Source organism: Ranitomeya imitator, chromosome 9, assembly GCF_032444005.1.
Source record: "Ranitomeya imitator isolate aRanImi1 chromosome 9, aRanImi1.pri, whole genome shotgun sequence".
NCBI classification, from domain to species: Eukaryota; Metazoa; Chordata; class Amphibia; order Anura; family Dendrobatidae; genus Ranitomeya; species Ranitomeya imitator.
Genome location: NC_091290.1, coordinates 29,570,125 through 29,590,325, shown reverse-complemented (window position 1 = coordinate 29,590,325; position 20,201 = coordinate 29,570,125). Strand labels below are relative to the sequence as shown.

At 47.8% G+C, this 20,201-nt stretch overlaps 1 protein-coding gene across 2 annotated transcripts in view; it reads right to left on the bottom strand.

Annotated features, from left to right (window-relative positions):
• Positions 1–20,201, bottom strand: part of PACS1 (phosphofurin acidic cluster sorting protein 1) — a 106,119-nt gene that overhangs the window by 44,507 nt on the left and 41,411 nt on the right. For both annotated transcript variants that reach the window (XM_069740244.1, XM_069740245.1), the window contains exons 16-23: positions 19,626–19,780; positions 18,174–18,284; positions 15,600–15,705; positions 5,803–5,845; positions 4,773–4,815; positions 4,505–4,640; positions 1,277–1,473; positions 1,025–1,144 (exon numbers count right to left, since the gene is read on the bottom strand). In XM_069740244.1, the coding sequence (XP_069596345.1) occupies positions 1,025–1,144; positions 1,277–1,473; positions 4,505–4,640; positions 4,773–4,815; positions 5,803–5,845; positions 15,600–15,705; positions 18,174–18,284; positions 19,626–19,780 (911 nt within the window). The remainder of the gene's footprint in view (positions 1–1,024; positions 1,145–1,276; positions 1,474–4,504; positions 4,641–4,772; positions 4,816–5,802; positions 5,846–15,599; positions 15,706–18,173; positions 18,285–19,625; positions 19,781–20,201) is intronic.

Here is a 20,201-nt window from a genome sequence, read left to right as displayed (position 1 = left end):
GCGTAAGGAGAGTTGTAAAAAGTATTAAATGTAGCCTGAGGTGTTATATATCAGGACAGGCCCACAGCCACCACAGGAGGACCAGCAGGGAGGGGGTTAATCCCTCCAAAGTTATGGCGCCAATAAAAGAGATGTCTATCTGGCAGGGGGGGCGTGGGGCCCAATCTTTCAGGGCACACACACCACGTCGCCCCTGTATATCCCGGGTTATCTGTTCACCTCTTGAGCAGCACCGTTAAAGTAATGAAGAGCGCCTCTCCCCTCACTGTCAGGGAGTGCGCACTGGTAATGGCCGCCGTCCCCTGCAGCCACTGCCGCCCGTCCCGGAGCTCTCAGCCCCTGCACTCCTATGCCACACAGCGTTCACCGCCGAAGAGCGCAGCCCCACCGAGTCCACCAGAAGAGAAGCCGGGTGTCAGAAGAGGCCAGTGCCGCGTCTTGTCCCGCCGGAGCGCGTGCTCCAAGATGGCCGCCGCCGCACAGGTACCCTCCGTCCGCCCAGACCACTCACGGATTCCAAGTCCCGGGTCCTTACTGCAGCCTTTTGGGGAGGTCACCTGACTCCCGGGGGTCCCAGGCGCCAGTGCCAGCCGATACCGCTGGCAAATAAGGGGTCTTAATGGCAGGATATTATCAGGATGGCCGGAGCTCTCACGAGGCACGTCTTCCCTCCTCCGTTACATAGCCACGCCCCCCAAGTTTAGATTAACTTTGACGTGGTCATAAACCAGCAAAAGGCAGATAACAGCATTACGAACTCCCCCATCACAACAACTTTCCTGCAGCCGGCAATAGTCAACGCAATACAGAGACTACAGACGACAAAAGGTGCATTTTTTTTTTTTTAATACCGTAATTTTTAGCCCAAAATATATGATTTTAAGTAAAAAAAATAAATAAAAATGCCCAGAAGGTTTCATACCCTGAAGGTTTATGTGATGCCGATACAGAATATTTTATACAATTTTGGGAGAATTATATTTTTCTTTGCCTTTACGTTTCTGCTCACAGGGCACGGCCTTACCTCTTAGCATAGTCTGCTGCTGTCGAGCAGAACAAATAAGTCTTGTGATTCCTTCTATGATTTGACTTTTGGCATCAGTTTCTTTTTCCTTTGGTTTCTTACTAAGGAAAATTGTCGGCACTAAAAAAAAATAAATAAATAAAAAAAAAAAAAAAAAAAAAAAATAATGTAGATCACACATTACTCCACGTTTTTTTCTCCCAAACCAGTAACCCCCTTTAATGACTGTTGGACAGAATAGAGGTCACTTACCTTTCTTGTTCCGTGACTCAGTAGTTACGACGCTCAGGCTCATACTACCAGGGGGTGTATCGGGTCCGGGCAAACGTGATACGACCATCGAGCGGAAGATGCTCCGCAGAGTGTTCTTCCCTCCTCCTTCTCGCTCTTTTCTCCGGTCACAAGTCAGCCAATAATCCACCTGCAATCCTAAAGCATCTGAAGTCGTCCTACATAAAGGAGCAGCAGCCGTCAGATCAGACTTTATATTAGAATATGCCTTAAATTTCATCACAAAATGCTGTATGGCGACAGTCAGAGACATAAAATCCAATAAAATAACCTAACGATAACAAAAATAACTAATACACCTAAAAAAAAAAATTATTAAAAGGGGATCTGTCACCAGTTTTCACAATACAAACTGTATGCATTATTAATTAGATCTCTTAGACTTGATGAGGCTGGTGTACTTACTTTGAAAATATGTGTCAGAATGCCTGTATAATCCTGTTAATAAAATCAGCATTTTAGGAAGTCGGCTGTAGAGAGAGGTCACGAGGTCTAATGTATTCAGTCTCTGCCCACCCAGCCTGACTGACAGCTGCAGCTTGTACTGAGCAGTGTAAGATCTCAGCAGCAGGGAGGAGGGTTACTCAGGCGTTGTCAACCAGGCTAAATGGGTGGATATTCGGCAGGGAGGAGTAAGGCTGCCGTCACACTAGCAGTACTTGGTCAGTATTTTACATCAGTATTTGTAAGCCAAAACCAGGAGTGGAACAAATAGAGGAAAAGTATAATAGAAACATATGCACCACTTCTGTATTTATCACCCACTCCTGGTTTTGGCTTACAAATACTGATGTAAAATACTGACCAAATACTGATAGTGTGACGGCAGCCTAATATGGAAAAGATTTCAATCAGGATATTCAGGTAATGATTCAGCAGGGAGTCATGACACTGGGGAGCTGTTAATTTGGCTAGGTGCATCCAGATTCAGCAGGGAGGAGTAAAACGGAAGAGGTGTAAATCAGGCTAGGCGAATGGAGATTCAGCAGGGAGGAGGGGCACTGAGGTGGTGGTAGGAGAGGCTACAGCGGGGAAAAGGGACAGTGAGGAGCAGTCAATCACACTCGGTGGGTGGAGATTCAGGAGGGAAGAGGGACAATGAAGAGCTGTCAATTACACTCAGTGGGTGGAGATTCAACAGGGAGGAGGGACACAGGTGGTGTCAATTAGTCTATGTAGGAGAGGATTCAGCAGGGAAGAGGGACAGTGAGGAGCAGTCAATCACACTTGGTGGGTGGAGATTCAGGAGGGAAGAGGGACAATGAAGAGCTGTCAATCACACTCAGTGGGTGGAGCTTCAACAGGGAGGAGGGACACTGAGGTGGTGTCAATTAGTCTAGGTAGGAGAGGATTCAGCAGGGAAGAGGGACAGTGAGGAGCAGTCAATCACACTCGGTAGGTGGAGATTCAGGAGGGAAGAGGGACAATGAAACATATGCACCACTTCTGTATTTATCACCCACTCCTGGTTTTGGCTTACAAATACTGATGTAAAATACTGACCAAATACAGATAGTGTGACGGCAGCCTAATATGGAAAAGATTTCAATCAGGATATTCAGGTAATGATTCAGCAGGGAGTCATGACACTGGGGAGCTGTTAATTTGGCTAGGTGCATCCAGATTCAGCAGGGAGGAGTAAAACGGAAGAGGTGTAAATTAGGCTAGGCGAATGGAGATTCAGCAGGGAGGAGGGGCACTGAGGTGGTGGTAGGAGAGGCTACAGCGGGGAAAAGGGACAGTGAGGAGCAGTCAATCACACTCGGTGGGTGGAGATTCAGGAGGGAAGAGGGACAATGAAGAGCTGTCAATTACACTCAGTGGGTGGAGATTCAACAGGGAGGAGGGACACAGGTGGTGTCAATTAGTCTATGTAGGAGAGGATTCAGCAGGGAAGAGGGACAGTGAGGAGCAGTCAATCACACTTGGTGGGTGGAGATTCAGGAGGGAAGAGGGACAATGAAGAGCTGTCAATCACACTCAGTGGGTGGAGCTTCAACAGGGAGGAGGGACACTGAGGTGGTGTCAATTAGTCTAGGTAGGAGAGGATTCAGCAGGGAAGAGGGACAGTGAGGAGCAGTCAATCACACTCGGTAGGTGGAGATTCAGGAGGGAAGAGGGACAATGAAGAGCTGTCAATCACACTCAGTGGGTGGAGATTCAACAGGGAGGAGGGACACAGGTGGTGTCAATTAGTCTATGTAGGAGAGGATTCAGCAGGGAAGAGGGACAGTGAGGAGCAGTCAATCACACTTGGTGGGTGGAGATTCAGGAGGGAAGAGGGACAATGAAGAGCTGTCAATCACACTCAGTGGGTGGAGATTCAACAGGGAGGAGGGACACTGAGGTGGTGTCAATTAGTCTAGGTAGGAGAGGATTCAGCAGGGAAGAGGGACAGTGAGGAGCAGTCAATCACACTCGGTGGGTTGAGATTCAGGAAGGAAGAGGGACAATGAAGAGCTGTCAATCACGTTTGGTGTATTGAGATTCAGCAGGGAGGAGGGACAATGAAGAGATGTGACTCAAGCTGGGTGGGCAAAGACCAAGTTTAAACTTTCAGAAATTAATATACAGCCATTCCAACATGGATTTTTAAAAATAACTACAACAGCATTATCAGGTCTAAGTTGTCTATTTCTTAATGCTTACAAATCGTGTTGTATTATCTGTTGACAAATGTCATTTAAGTTAAAGTGGATGTGCACTACAAGGACAACCCCATATCGATCTGAACGTTTGGCGCTGATAAAATACAAACACTTATATTCACCTCCCGTGCCAGCGCCTTTCCAGAGGTGTCAGCACTCGTTGTCCTGGGGCTCTTTGTGTGATTATTATGACACGTGAGCCCTGCGCCCAATCACCACTGTTCTCGCCTTCAGTCATATTGAACATCAGCAGGAACTCAGGGCTGCGGCTGCTTTCTGACTCCTTCTTGATGATCGGTGACGGACGCCGGAGCTGATTTGGTGCCGGGTTCACGCGTCATAACAGCGTAAGAGTCCCAGGTAGAGCCGACACCGCTGGAAAGGAGTCAGCACAGGAGGGGATTACAAGTATTTTTATTTTATGGACGCCAATCATTCAGATCGAAATGGGGTTGTCCTAGTAGTGGACAACCCCTTTAAGGCTTAATATTCAGTATACACAGGTACAAAAGTAAAAAAGGGAAAGAACATTTCCTCTGACCCTGCGTTTCCCTGCAGATTGGAACTTAAAGATGGCGAAGATGGAGGTGTTGCTGAACAATCACGGAGGACCCCCGCTGATGATGGGGGAGAAGTAGAAGGAAGGCCGACACCAAGAGTTAGAGAATCCTCCGCATCTGTGGGAACACAGAACTCCACCAGTTAGGGAAGCTGGGAGCCATCGCGTATACACAGGACAGAGAGAAGGGGGGACATCTGCTAGGGTGGAAGGGTTGGTGCAGATTGGGGAGCTCTTCTTCCTCACATACCAGTATTTGGGGGGGACGTCTCCACCAGTCCGACTTTCACCACCTGCAGGAGGACATGAGGGCGAATGAGAGGAAGGAAACCCCCGAGGATAGACGAACAGGAAGGCGCAAGGAGAAAAGGAAAAAGTCTAAATATGAGAAGGTATTTCCTAATAAAGGGAGTGGGAGAAATGGGGCAAATGGAGATGAAAAAATATGACCTTTATTAAAGGGATTATATGTCATTAATAATAAGCCCAATATTAAGTCATTTCCGATCATTTTTCCCTTTTGCTGTGCTGTAACAGGACCGGCCGCTCTGCGAGACGCGTCTCCCGCTGTCATCTTTACATTACTGGAGAGAGACGCAGCCGCACCGGTTGTCAGTAGTTGCCTTTAATTTTATTTTTTGACTTCTGCTCTTCATTTAAAAGAGACATCGGAGAAACATAATGATATTATGAATGGCAGAAGCTTGTTAACCATTTTTTTTTATTTTTTAGATAACGGTCGGTCGATAGCCATGTTGTAGAAGAGTAGTCGCTGCCTGACACCTCCGATAACAAAGGGATAGGACACCGGAAATCCGACTGCCCAATCCTTGTTTTCTCCCGACATGATCCGCCGAGGGGAGAGTTGGGAGACCCCCTTAGACATCAGACTCAGCCACTACTGTCGAAATTTGGTTTACTTTCATTTAATGTGCATGGCGGCCTTACTTAAAAAGGCAACTTTCTGTGAAGCATACGTTTTTTTTCTTCCCTACAAACACCGGAAGGATTCTCCGGCACAAGTTTTACATGGGACTGTCTTTTCAGGGCGTGACAGCATGACCTGCTGCTAACATCAACAATGCAAGAAAACCCTGTAAATGGCCGTGTTTCTTCTCAACGGCAGACGTTCTTGGGCAGCTGGACACAAATCTTTATAGATCCATAATCTGAACCCTTGAAAACATTTGGATCCTTTTTTTGTGTATTTTTAAAAAATAAAAACAAAAAAGAAACCACTATATCTAAACCCTACGGCGGCATGAACATCGGCCACTTACCCCAATGAATGGTATAAACTTCTGATAGGAATCATCCTCCTGACTGAGAGAGGAGAAAGAGTAACGTCACTGACAAGATCACCAGATCCCAAAATGCTAGAGTTGAGTCAATAATCAGTGTTATATTAATGGAAAGATCTGCACGACTTAGGTAGCGATGAGCTGCTGTGATGTGTCCCATACAATGCAACCAGAAAGAAGAGAAGCAGCATGGAGGACATTTCACAGAGCTACTGAGCAGTGCAGCTGTAAATCCAGCACTTGGGAAAGATCCAACACTTACTAGATAGTTTCAACATCATCTCTGTGCGTTTTTGCCTCTTTCTCCCTTCAACAGCTCCTCCACCCTCCCCGCTCCGTAGACTTCTATAGGCAATGTTACCCGATTCCATGCGCTAAGCCACTTTCCTCTCTACAGACTAATTTCAGAAGATTTTAAGGGTGGATGATCATTTTACGAGGCAAGGGCAAGTGACATTTTATTATCGAAAAATTGAGGCATTCCCAAATTAAAGGGGTTTGCCAGTTTCGGAAAACGCCTGTTTCCTAGCTGCAGTTTTTTGTGTTTTTTAAGAAATATTTTCGTTTGACTCACCCTCCCCGGGTCTAGCACGGAGTCTCTGCCGCTGTCTATTATTGTCTACGATGCGGATGTCACGTCGAGAGCACTGCAGTCAATCACTGAGCTCATCAGTTTTGCCCGAATTGATAGTATGCGCCATTCAGAGCTGCTGACCTCGGTGATTAGCTGCAGCGCTGTCAAAGTGAAGTCAGCACTGCAGATAATAACAGAAAGCAGGAGCAGTGGCGAAGACTCATCGTTGGCCCTGGGGATGGTGAGTAAAGCACATTTTGTTTTTATAAAACAAACTGCAGCCGGGGAAGAAGGGTCGTCTGAAACTGGAAAAAACAAGAAGGTGGATTATTCAGAAGTGTCAATAAGAATAAAATCAAAACTATCGGGGGGCGTGGCCTAGCGAGCGATGTGAGCGGACGTGCGAGGGGTCTCTCTCGCCGCACCGCTCCTAAGTTTTTACCTTTGAAGGCGTCGCCGAGCGTCGAAAACCGGACGGAGACGCTCCGCAAGACCCCTGGGCACGGGGGAGAGGGCCGGAGGCAGGGAGAGGAGTAAAGCGGCGATGCCGCGCCGAAAACAGTCGGCGCCCGCGACTGGCGCGAAAATCCAAGATGGCGCCGTGGCAGAGGAGGAGGCGGCCAGAGCCAGTACTGAATACCGCCGGAGGCTGGAGTTAATCGCCCGGCTGGAAAGGTTTGCTCGAACGGAGGAGGGGGGTGCCCTGCTGCTGGGCCCAGAAGGGCCGGAAGAGAGGGAACCCCTGCAGAGGCAGAAGAGAGGGGGGGAAGATACCCTCAGTGTGGTGGAGGAGCAGCTTTCTCCAGGGAGGATGCAGGAGATGCATGGTGCAAATAACATGACACCTGCCGCCAGCCCAGTACAGGCTAAGGACTCTGAGGGTGCGCAGCAATCAAATGTGGGGGAGCCTACACTGCAGGACATTTTCTCAGTCGTTATACACTGTAAATCTGCCCTGGCCGCACTGAATCTAAGAGTGGACGATTTAACAGTTGAAATGAAGTCCCTTAACTCTGCTATGCGTAAAGTGGACAAAAGAGTGGAGGTGGTGGAGGAGCGCGTGGGCAGTGTGGAGGATCAGACAAATGAACTGTTAAAAAGAGAAAAGAGATACATTCAGCGCATTGCGGAACTGGAATTTAAAACAGATGACCTGGAAAACCGTTCCCGAAGGAACAATCTAAGAATAATTGGGGTGCCGGAGAAGGTGGAGGGGAATAATCCTGCTGAATACATTGAGGCATGGCTTAAAAACTCGGTGGGAGGAGCAGATCTTACTAACCACTTCTCCGTGGAAAGGGCCCATAGAGTCCCCACCCGACCCCTGCCGCCTGGATCCCCCCCTCGAGCCTTGATGGCAAAAATTTTGGACTATCGGGATCGGGAAACCCTACTAAGGAAGGCCAGGATCAGTGATGGACTGAGTATAGACGGAAATCGGATCTCCATTTATCCGGACTATTCGGCATCGGTGCAAAAACTGAGAATGAAGTTCGGGGAAGTCAAGCGGCGGCTCCGAGACCTGGATCTAAAATATTCAATGCTATACCCGGCTAAGCTTAGGGTGGTAGCGCTGGACCGGGTTCATTTTTTCCAGAATCTGGAGGAGGCTATGCAGTGGCTGGATACCAATACCAAGAAAACTGGCGTGGATCGGAACCGATGAGACTAACGCTGTGACTTCGCCACTCATCTGGTTATACCCCATGACTGTGATTTTTGAAATTGTCTTGTGTCTTTAGACAGAATGTTCTCAAAAGGATAAAACAGTGTGCTCGGCGGCGCAAAGAATACTTCATGCTGTTAGCGGTGGGAGGGGGAGAGATGGACTGCAAAGGGCTTAGTTCTAGGTTGTATCAAGAGCTCTCAGTTCTCATACAGAGAAAGAAAGTTTGTTCTAGTTGAACTCCATTGAGTTTTAGATGGGGGAGTCGAGGAAAGGGGCGGGGAGGGGGGAGGTGGGTATCGGGGGAGACCTGAAGGAGACTGCTCTAACTAATCATTTTGTTTCTAGGAAATGGGAGGGGATGTTAACATTATAAGCTGGAATGTTAGGGGATTAGCGGACGCCACTAAACGCGCAGCAATATTTCAGTATTTACTGAAACAGAGGCCCTCGGTGATTTGCCTGCAAGAGACCCATCTAGTGAAGGAAAAAGTTGATATGTTACAGAAAAGATGGGTGCGCAAGGCGTATCATTCGACGTTCTCTAGTTATGCGAGAGGTGTGTCAGTATTGATTCATACTAATACCCCATTTGAGGAAGTTGAGGTCAAAATTGACACGGATGGTCAATATGTTTTGTTGGTGTGTAAACTCTTTAATCGTTTAATATGCATAGTATCATTGTATATACCTCCGCCATACTCTGGAAGGAAGATCCAGGACATATTGGAGTCTATAAGAGGTTGGGATGGGATCCCTCTTTTGGTGGTGGGGGATGTAAATAATATAGCAAATGACCACTGGGACAAGAGTAACCATGCACCTAAGCGTAGGGACGGTAATGACACTCCCTTTGGTAACTATCTCAGAGAAATAGGCTGGACTGATCTGTGGAGGGTCCGCAATGTCAACACATATTCCTATTCCTGTTACTCGACTACATATGGCTCGATGTCAAGAATTGATGTCGCCTTGGGAAACGATAGGATGAACGAACTGTTAAACGGGGTGGAATAGAATCCTAGGATTTTATCAGATCACAGCCCTGTTCAGGTCTCTTTAAAGTTGTCAAGTCAGGATGGGTTGGGGAAGGCGGGATGGAAAATTCACCCAGTTTGGTTACAAATTTTGGACATGGAAAAGGTGGGGGCAGAGATAGAGGAGTTTTTTAAGATCAATGAAGGGAGCGCAGAATGCCATGTAGTGTGGGACACCATGAAAGCGTATCTAAGGGGAATTTTGTTTAGGGACATCTCAAGACATAAGACAAGGACCAGAGAGCGGGATCAGGGTGTCCTAGAGGAATTGAAGGCAGCAGAGGCGGCATTGGGGGAACATCGTACTGTGGAATCTCGGAATCGTATGAGGGCAGCTCAGAGGGAGGTTGACCAGCTATTTTTGAAAAAGGCGGAGAGGTTGAGGGCCTTCCAGAAAGAAACCTTTTACTCAGAGGGGGAAAAAGTGGGGCACTTGCTCTCGGTAGTGGCGTCCGCGCAAAGAGAATCTTCACATGTCTACTCTATTAAGACGGAGGAGGGAACGGTGGTCACTCAGGGGGGGCAGATCTTGGAAGTGTTCAGGAAATTCTATGACAAATTATACGCGTCCAGTGTGGAGAGGGGACCCGAAGATATGGCAAAATATTTGAAAGAAATTGATTTGCCCCGGTTGAGTAGAGAGGAGTGTGAATTGTTGGAAGAACCGATTGGGGAGGAAGAATTGGGGGCTGCATTGGCGGGCGTTGCGGGGGGTAAGGCTCCGGGAGCGGACGGCATTCCAGCTGAGATTTATAAGACCCTGAAAGAAACTCTGTTGGCCAAATTGGTAGGGGTGTACAATAGCTCGTTGGAAAGAGGGGAGTTGCCTTTGTCGATGAGAGAGGCTATTGTGGTGGTTATCCCTAAGGCCGACAAAGATCCACTGATGCCAGAATCCTATAGACCAATTTCACTCCTGACTGCCGATATTAAGATTTTGGCAAAAACCTTGGCAAATAGGTTAAGTAGGGTGATAGACAAATTGGTACACCCTGATCAGTCAGGCTTCATGCCAAACAAATCAACGGCACTCAATCTGAGAAGGCTGTTTTTAAATTTACAAATCCCTTCGGACAATGTTGGCAAAAGGGTTGTGGTATCATTGGACGCCCACAAGGCCTTTGACTGTGTGGAGTGGGGCTATTTGTGGTCAGTGTTGGAACGTTTGGGATTTGGACCTAAATTCATCTCATGGGTGCGGCTGTTGTACTCTTCCCCAGTGGCCAAAATTAGAGTGAATAATGTCCTTTCTGAGACTTTCTCTCTGTCTAGGGGAACTAGACAGGGATGTCCTTTGTCCCCACTGCTATTTGCCCTGGCGGTGGAACCCCTTGCTGCGAAAATTAGAGGCTCCCGGGAGGTGAAAGGATTTATGTATGGGGTTTCGGAAGAAAAGATTGCGTTATACGCAGATGATATTTTGCTATTCTTGGAGGATTCGGGGGAGACCCTGGCAGGGGCGGAGGCCATTATTGAGGAATTTGGGAGTTACTCTGGTTTGAGAATCAACTGGGAAAAGTCCAATATGATGTTAGTAGATGGGGACTATGAGAATAGTGAAATACGGGACTCTCCTACAAAGCTGAGGTTAGTAGATAAATTTAAATACCTGGGGATCCAGATCGCGTTGCCTCTGACTAGCTTTGAGGAACTAAATTTGGCGCCACTTTTGCGGAAGATACGCACTAAGGTTCAGGCGTGGAAAAAGCTACATTTATCGGTTATTGGTAGAATAAATCTAATAAAGATGATTGTGATGCCGCAACTTCTCTACGTGCTACACAACTCCCCTATGTGGATATCGCAGAATAGATTTAGGAGGATTAAATCTCTATTCGGCGAGCTGATTTGGGATGGGAAAAGTTCTAGATTTAAACAAGAAATTCTACAAAGACCAAAGACGGAAGGAGGAGTGGCATTGCCCAACCCATGGTTATACTTTTTGGCTGCACAATGTCAACATTTTAGGGGATGGGGTGAGGAATCGGGTTGGGAGCGGACACCCTGCAGTCTGAGGAATTTGATTGGGTCAAGGGTACTGAGTGAGGGCCTGGAGGGTGGGCATTTTCGAGAGAAGGGTACTAAATTCTGCACTATTAGGCTTATCCAAAAGGTTTGGGACAAAGTTAAGGGAATTAGGGGAGTGAGGGCACTTACTAGGTTCTCGCCCTTGTGGAATAATTGTCTCCTACAGGAGTTTAGACAGATGGAGGGATTTCAGGTTTGGAAGGGAGCGGGAATCTCTCGGATGAGCCAGGTTTTGCACCAAGGTAGAATTAAGGATTTCAAGACATTACAGGAGGAATTTCTGCTGCCAAGCTCTGAACTGTATCAGTATAATCGCATCTCTCATGCATATCGGGCACAATGTAGGAGGGGGCCTATAGAGATTCAGGTGGACCTGATGCTAGACTTTATCCTTATGGGGGAAAGCACAAGGGGGGTGATCTCGGGAATATATGAGTTCCTGCTATTTTCCTTTTTAGAGGGGCACCCTATCAGAGCCAGGGCGAAGTGGGAGGCCGATTTGGGGGCGATTGACGGCGATCGGTGGGACTCAATATTGGAATACGTGCCCAAGATCTCGATGAGTGAGCCTGGGAGGTTGTCACAATTGTTTGTTATTCATAGGGCCTATAGAACTCCGGATATGCTGTTCAGGGCAGGTTTAAGACCTAATTCTGAGTGCCCTAGGTGCTCGCAATCCGAGGCGGGTATCTTCCATATGATGTGGCAGTGCCCTAGGCTGGCCTCGTTTTGGATTGTAGTGATAAACAAAGTGGGACTAACATACAATTGTTCGGTACCACGGGACCCTCTGGTATGCATATTAGGTTACGTGGAGGAAATTGTAACTGATAACTTGTATAAAACAGTTATTGCTAGATTGCTGTTTATTGCACGAAAGTTGATCGCTAAGTTCTGGATTAGGGTTGAGCCACCAACGAGAAGAGATTTCATGATGCAAGTAGACCATATTGTTGCATTGGAGAGGAGCATCTATTCTAAAAGAAACAAGATGGACCTTTTCAACAGGTTATGGAATCCCTGGATCGAGTCGACGTGATCTGGAGACCTTGCTCGTGCTTTTGGAACATATATCCCCGTGGGAGCAGTATTGATACGACGCCTTCTTGTTCCTGGTTAATAATGGACATTCGGGTAGATCGGAGTGGTTCTTGTTAGGTCTCCAGGGGTGGGGGTGAGGGGGGGGGAGGGAGGTTGGTTTGGGGCTGAAAGTTTATTGAAAATGCAAAACATAGATGTGTACTGTTTGCAGTAATGTACTCTGCATATATTTTTCTCACTGTTTAATAAAAACATTTGATTAAAAAAAAAAAAAAAATAAATCAAAACTATCGGACAACACTGGCACAGCAGCGCTGGACCAGAGAATAGATGCCAGGCGCAGCAGCGCTGGACCAGAGAATGGATGCCAGGTGCAGCAGTGCTGGACCGGAGGAGAATGGATGCCAGGCGCAGCAGTGCTGGACCGGAGGAGAATGGATGCCAGGAGCAGCGGCGCTGGACCAGAGGAGAATGGATGCCAGGAGCAGCAGTGCTGGACCGGAGGAGAATGGATGCCATGCGCAGCAGTGCTGGACCAGAGGAGAATGGATGCCAGGTGCAGCAGTGCTGGACCAGAGGAGAATGGATGCCAGGTGCAGCAGTGCTGGACCGGAGGAGAATGGATGCCAGGTGCAGCAGTGCTGGACCGGAGGAGAATGGATGCCAGGTGCAGCAGTGCTGGACCAGAGGAGAATGGATGCCAGGAGCAGCAGCTTGGACCGGAGGAGAATGGATGCCAGACGCAGCAGCGCTGGACCAGAGGAGAATGGATGCCAGGCGCAGCAGTGCTGGACCAGAGGAGAATGGATGCCAGGTGCAGCAGTGCTGGACCGGAGGAGAATGGATGCCAGGTGCAGCAGTGCTGGACCAGAGGAGAATGGATGCCAGGTGCAGCAGTGCTGGACCGGAGGAGAATGGATGCCAGGTGCAGCAGTGCTGGACCAGAGGAGAATGGATGCCAGGCGCAGCAGTGCTGGACCGGAGGAGAATGGATGCCAGACGCAGCAGTGCTGGACCAGAGGAGAATGGATGCCAGGAGCAGCAGCTTGGACCGGAGGAGAATGGATGCCAGGCGCAGGAGCGCTGGACCGGAGTTGAATGGATGCCAGGCGCAGCAGCGCTGGACCGGAGGAGAATGGATGCCAGGCGCAGCAGTGCTGGAGCGGAGCCGAATGGGTGCCAGACGCAGCAGCGCTGGACCGGAGAAGAATGGATGCCAGGCGCAGCAGTGCTGGACCGGAGGAGAATGGATGCCAGGCGCAGCATTGCTGAACCGGAGGAGAATGGATGCCAGGCGCAGCAGTGCTGGACCGGAGGAGAATGGATGCCAGACGCAGCAGTGCTGGACCGGAGGAGAATGGATGCCAGGAGCAGCAGCTTGGACCGGAGGAGAATGGATGCCAGACGCAGCAGTGCTGGACCAGAGGAGAATGGATGCCAGGAGCAGCAGCTTGGACCGGAGGAGAATGGATGCCAGGCGCAGGAGCGCTGGACCGGAGTTGAATGGATGCCAGGCGCAGCAGCGCTGGACCGGAGGAGAATGGATGCCAGGAGCAACAGCTTGGACCGGAGGAGAATGGATGCCAGACGCAGCAGCGCTGGACCGGAGGAGAATGGATGCCAGGCGCAGCAGTGCTGGACCGGAGAATGGATGCCAGGCGCAGCAGCGCTGGAGTGGAGCCGAATGGATGCCAGACGCAGCAGCGCTGGACCGGAGAAGAATGGATGCCAGGCGCAGCAGTGCTGGACCGGAGGAGAATGGATGCCAGGCGCAGCATTGCTGAACCGGAGGAGAATGGATGCCAGGCGCAGCAGTGCTGGACCGGAGGAGAATGGATGCCAGACGCAGCAGTGCTGGACCAGAGGAGAATGGATGCCAGGAGCAGCAGCTTGGACCGGAGGAGAATGGATGCCAGGCGCAGGAGCGCTGGACCGGAGTTGAATGGATGCCAGGCGCAGCAGCGCTGGACCGGAGGAGAATGGATGCCAGGCGCAGCAGTGCTGGAGCGGAGCCGAATGGATGCCAGACGCAGCAGCGCTGGACCGGAGAAGAATGGATGCCAGGCGCAGCAGTGCTGGACCGGAGGAGAATGGATGCCAGGCGCAGCATTGCTGAACGGGAGGAGAATGGATGCCAGGCGCAGCAGCGCTGGACCGGAGAAGAATGGATGCCAGGCGCAGCATTGCTGAACCGGAGGAGAATGGATGCCAGGCGCAGCATTGCTGAACCGGAGGAGAATGGATGCCAGGCGCAGCAGTGCTGGACCGAAGAATGGATGCCAGACGCAGCAGCACTGGACCGGAGAAGAATGGATGCCAGGCGCAGCAGTGCTGGACGGGAGGAGAATGGATGCCAGGCGCAGCAGTGCTGGACCGGAGGAGAATGGATGCCAGGCGCAGCATTGCTGAACCGGAGGAGAATGGATGCCAGGCGCAGCATTGCTGAACCGGAGGAGAATGGATGCCAGGCGCAGCAGTGCTGGACGGGAGGAGAATGGATGCCAGGCGCAGCAGTGCTGGACCGGAGGAGAATGGATGCCAGGCGCAGCAGTGCTGGACCGGAGGAGAATGGATGCCAGGTGCAGCATTGCTGAACCGGAGGAGAATGGATGCCAGGCGCAGCAGCGCTGGACCGGAGAAAAATGGATGCCAGGCGCAGCAGTGCTGGACCGGAGGAGAATGGATGCCAGACGCAGCAGTGCTGGACCAGAGGAGAATGGATGCCAGGAGCAGCAGCTTGGACCGGAGGAGAGTGGATGCCAGGCGCAGGAGCGCTGGACCGGAGTTGAATGGATGCCAGGCGCTGCAGCGCTGGACCGGAGGAGAATGGATGCCAGGCGCAGCAGTGCTGGACCGGAGGAGAATGGATGCCAGACGCAGCAGCGCTGGACCGGAATAGAATGGATGCCAGGCGCAGCAGTGCTGGACCGGAGTCGAATGGATGCCAGGCGCAGCAGCGCTGGAGCGGAGCCGAATAGATGCCAGGCGCAGCAGCGCTGGACCGGAGAAGAATGGATGCCAGGCGCAGCAGCGCTGGACCGGAGGAGAATGGATGCCAGGCGCAGCAGTGCTGGACCGGAGGAGAATGGATGCCAGACGCAGCAGCGCTGGACCGGAGAAGAATGGATGCCAGGCGCAGCAGTGCTGGACCGGAGTCGAATGGATGCCAGGCGCAGCAGCGCTGGAGCGGAGCCGAATAGATGCCAGGCGCAGCAGCGCTGGACCGGAGGAGAATGGATGCCAGGCGCAGCAGTGCTGGACCGGAGGAGAATGGATGCCAGGGGTAAGTATGTTTCTTCTTATTCTTTTATGAGGATGGTTTGTTTTAGTCTTTTGTAATTAACCGTAGAAAACACAAAAAAATGGACATTTAAGACCTCCAAACACCCTAAAATAGGCCGACATTACCTGCGGCGCTCGGAATACTCACAGTTTATGTTTGCAGGTTAACATGGCTTCCGCAATTGGCAGCTGCTGAGAGTTGTTGGCCCCGTTCACATACTGCATGATTCGCCCGAGGATGTCACAGGAGGGGTCTTCATGGAGAACAACAAGTGAAAAACAGACAAATGCATTCATTGTAGAATCCTGGAATTTCGGATACAGTTAGCAGTGGTTAACCCCTTCCTGCCATGACCAATTTTCATTTTTTTTTATGACTTTCGCCTTTCCTTCCCCTTCTTCCGAGAGCCATAACTTTTTTTTTCAGTTTATGGAACAAGTTATAGCCTCAAACCCTTCAAGTGGTGTAAAAAATAAATAAATATAAAAAAAAGTTTTTGTTTGTGTCGCCTTTTTTCTAAACCTGTAATAAAAGTTCTATTTTTCCATCAACTTGATGTGGTGAAAACAAAAACCATAATTCTGTTTTTTTGTTTTTTCTGTCTTAATGATATTTACTATATGGGTTGATTAATTTTACATATTGATAGACCGGACGCCTCTATAAAAAATATATATTTATTTATTTTTAAAGGGAGAGCATTTAGAATTTTTAGATTTTTTTAATTATTTTTTTTAACTTTATCTTTTTTAAGTATACCTGATCACAAAATTCATGGTTATCTGAGAAATTCACCCCCCTCTCCAGCGCTTTTACTCATCAGGAAGAGATGGCGCCCCGACCGCCAGTCACATGCCCTCAGACGTCGGGTCACTATTGGTCGTGAGGTCATCACTTCCGATACGGTGGAGCGGTTGGATTTCGAGGGCAAGTATGCCTCGAAGCATGGCTTCTTTGGGGGCAAAGAATAATTTTTTGCATTTGGGTTTTATTAAAAAAAAAAAAAAATCTGTGCTTGCCTGCTATAGCCTCTATATTGCACAGTCTATTACAGGCTGCAGAATGAGTTTAATGAGACTCGATCAGTGAGCTCATTCTAACTCCTTTATCTGTCTTGTTCTGAGCTTCTCTATTATGATTTATCACCACAGATCACAGTTTAGAACTCTTTGCTTTTATGACCACATCAAAGATCAACTCAACTTTGATCTGTCCTTTACAAAAAAAAATAAAAATATTTTTTTATATTTTAGTTATTACAAACTCCAGAAAAAAATTCACCAACTTATTCTGCAGTTGGCAATGTGCAAGTAAAGCCAGTGTTAATTTTTTTTAACCCCTTCATGACCTTGGGATTTTCCGTTTCTCCGCGTTCGTTTTTCGCTCCCCTCCTTCCCAGAGCCATAACATTTTTTATTTTTCCGTCAATTTGGCCATGTGAGGGCTTGTTTTTTGCGGGACGAGTTGCACTTTTGAACGACATCATTTTTTTTACCATGACGTGTACTAGAAAATGGGAAAAAAATTCCAAGTGCGGTGAAATTGCAAAAAAAAAGTGCAATCCCATGCGTGTTTTTTGTTTGGCTTTTTTACTAGGTTCACTAAATGCTAAAACTGACCTGTCATTATGATTCTCCAGGCCATTATGAGTTCATAGACACTAAACATGTCTAGGTTATTTTTTATCTAAGTGGTGAAAAAAAATTCCAAACTTTGCTAAAAAGAAATTTAAACAATTGCGCCATTTTCCGATACCCGTAGCGTCTCCATTTTTCGTGATCTGGGGTCGGGTGAGGACTTAATTTTTGTGTGCCGATCTGACGTTTTTAGCGACACTATGTCGGTGCAGATACGTTCTTTTGATCGCCCGTTATTGCATTTTAATGCAATGTCGAAGCGACCAAATAAATGTAATTTTGGCGTTTCAATTTTTTTTTCTCACTACGCCGTTTAGCGATCAGGTTAATCCTCTTTTTTTATTGATAGATCAAGTGATTCTGAACGTCGCGATACCAAATATGTGTATATTTGATTTTATTTTTATTGTTTTATTTTGAATGGGGAGAAAGGGGGGTGATTTAAACTTATATTCTTTTTATTTATTTCATATTTTTTTTAAACATTTTTTTTTTACTTTTGTTATGCTTCAATAGCCTCCATGGGAGGCTAGAAGCTGCCCCAACTGGATCGGCTCTGCTACATAGCAGTGATCATCAGATCGCTCCTATGTAGCTGAATTACAGGCTTGCTATGAGCGCCGACCACAGGGTGGCACTAACAGCAAACCGGCCTCAGTAACCATAGAGGTCTCAAGGACCTCTATGGTTACTATCCTAGCGCATCACTGACCCCCGATCATGTGACGGGGGTCGGTGATGCGCGCATTTCCGGCCGGAAGCGGTAGTTAAATGCCGCTGTCAGCGGCATTTAACTAGTTAATAGCGGCGGGTGGATCGCGATTCCACTCCCCGCTATTGCGCGCACATGTCAGCTGTTCAAAACAGCTGACATGTCCCGGCTTTGATGCGGGCTCACCGCCGGAGCTCACATCAAAGCAGGGGATCTGACCTCGGACGTACTATCCCATCCGAGGTCAGAAAGGGGTTAATAAAACCCAATTGCAAAACTTATTTTTAAACAAAAGTACAGGCATTTAAGTAAAACAAACGCCCCCAAAGGTGTATAATAATAAAAAAAATACAATAAATCCAAATCACTTACCTACAGATGGAACCTCAGATTTATTGAACATCTCTCTCCATGAAGGGTCAAAGAACAAAGATGCGTATCGGGAATCCAAAGAAGATATATATTTACATACAGGATGAGACCCTGTGAGAAAAGAGCGGACCACGTAAGTATAAATGTAAGACAATGGTGGTGAGCGAACATGCCGGGAAGTGACTGTTTGGAAGTGACGGTCAGTCTTTTGATATTTGTATACATTAGTTCTCTGACTGAGCACTCCGCCCGTCAGCCTCAGGCGTTTTTAATTACAGCAGGATCCTACCTTCCCATAGAAATGTAGACTTTACTCTGAGAGAGGATTCACATTAGGCAGGTTCCCAGCAACGAGAATCGCCTTATCGTGGCTGCCTGGTACACATGAATTGGCCAATTTATGCGCTAAGTGATCTCAATTTTTCAAATTTTCTAGTGAAGTAATGCATTTACATTTTCATATTTCACGTTTGCATGCTATAGCGCTACAAAGTGCTACTTTGTTCAGTTCTATATGGAAATGGCTACAAGTAATAAGCACCTGTTCATACCTGATTTCTGTTTGGAAGTGATGGTCAGTCTTTTGATATTTGTATACAATAGTTCTCTGACTGAGCACTCCGCCTGTCAGCCTCGGGTGTTTTTAATTACAGCAGGATCCTACCTTCCCTTTAGTCCAAGAGAGGATTCACATTAGGCAGGTCCTGGCAACGAGAATCGCCTTATCGTGGCTGCCGGGTACATATGAATTTGCCAATTTATGCACTAAGTGTTCTCAATTTTTTGTATTTTCTAGTGCAGTAATGCAGTTCAAATTTCATATTTGCATGCTATAGCGCTACTCTATTTGTTTAGTTGTATATATGGAGATGCTACTCTTAGTAAGCACCTGTTCATACCTGATTTCTGTTTGGAAGTGATGGCCAGTCTTTTGATATTTGTATACAATAGCTCTCTGACTGAGCACTCCGCCTGTCAGCCTCGGGTGTTTAATTACAGCAGGATCCTACCTTCCCAAAGAAATGTAGACTTTAGTCCAAGAGAGGATTTACATTAGGCAGGTCCTGGCAACGAGAATCGCCTTATCGTGGCTGCCGGGTACACATGAATTTGCCAATTTATGCGCTAAGTATTTTCAATTGTTCATATTTTCTAGTGCAGTAATGCAGTTCAAATTTCATATTTGCATGCTATAGCGCTACTTTATTTGTTTAGTTGTATATATGGAGATGGCTACTCTTAGTAAACACCTGTTCATACCTGATTTCTGTTTGGAAATGACCGTCAGTCTTTTGATATTTGTATGCTGGGATAAGGTGTTATCTGAGCATGCTCGAATACTATGTTCGAGTCCCCACGGCTGCATGTCTCGCGGCTGTTCTACAGACGGAACACAGGCAGTTCTACTCGCTGACAATACAATCACACGTGATGCTCCGATTGGTAACTCACCTAGGGGAACTAAAAGGAAGCGCAGGTACCCCAACCAGTCCGGGGTCCGTCCAGCTAAATTTGTAACATATGCTCCAAGCAAAAAGCTGAGAAAGGTGTGCCCTCCCACACACACAATTTTTAGAGGTCGTGGTGGTCCCGGGGCCATATGACAGCTGGAAAAGAAAAAAAAAATTTGTAAAATACACAATAGATTCTGGAAAGCAGCAATCTCATAAATGCTATAATGAAAAGAAATTCAATAACACTCATTTCTTTCTTTTTTTAGGATTCCTTTCCTCTGTCCAGTGTTGAAACAGGGGTGGAAGACCCCTTTAAATCCTTTTGTCACTACTAGTCTACATTATTCTATGGTTGCCTTTTTGATACTGTTAATAGTTTTATATGAACTGTTACATTGAATATGTTGGCGCTATAATAAAGATTTATTCTTATTATTTTCGGCTGGGGAGCCTGTGCTTAGCTGATGGCAAGTGAGTTCGTCTCACTGAATGACCTGCCTGATACTCCTATAAGGAAAGGATTTCAATTCTCTTTTTTTTGCTAACTAAATATTCTGTACTGAGAGCAATATGA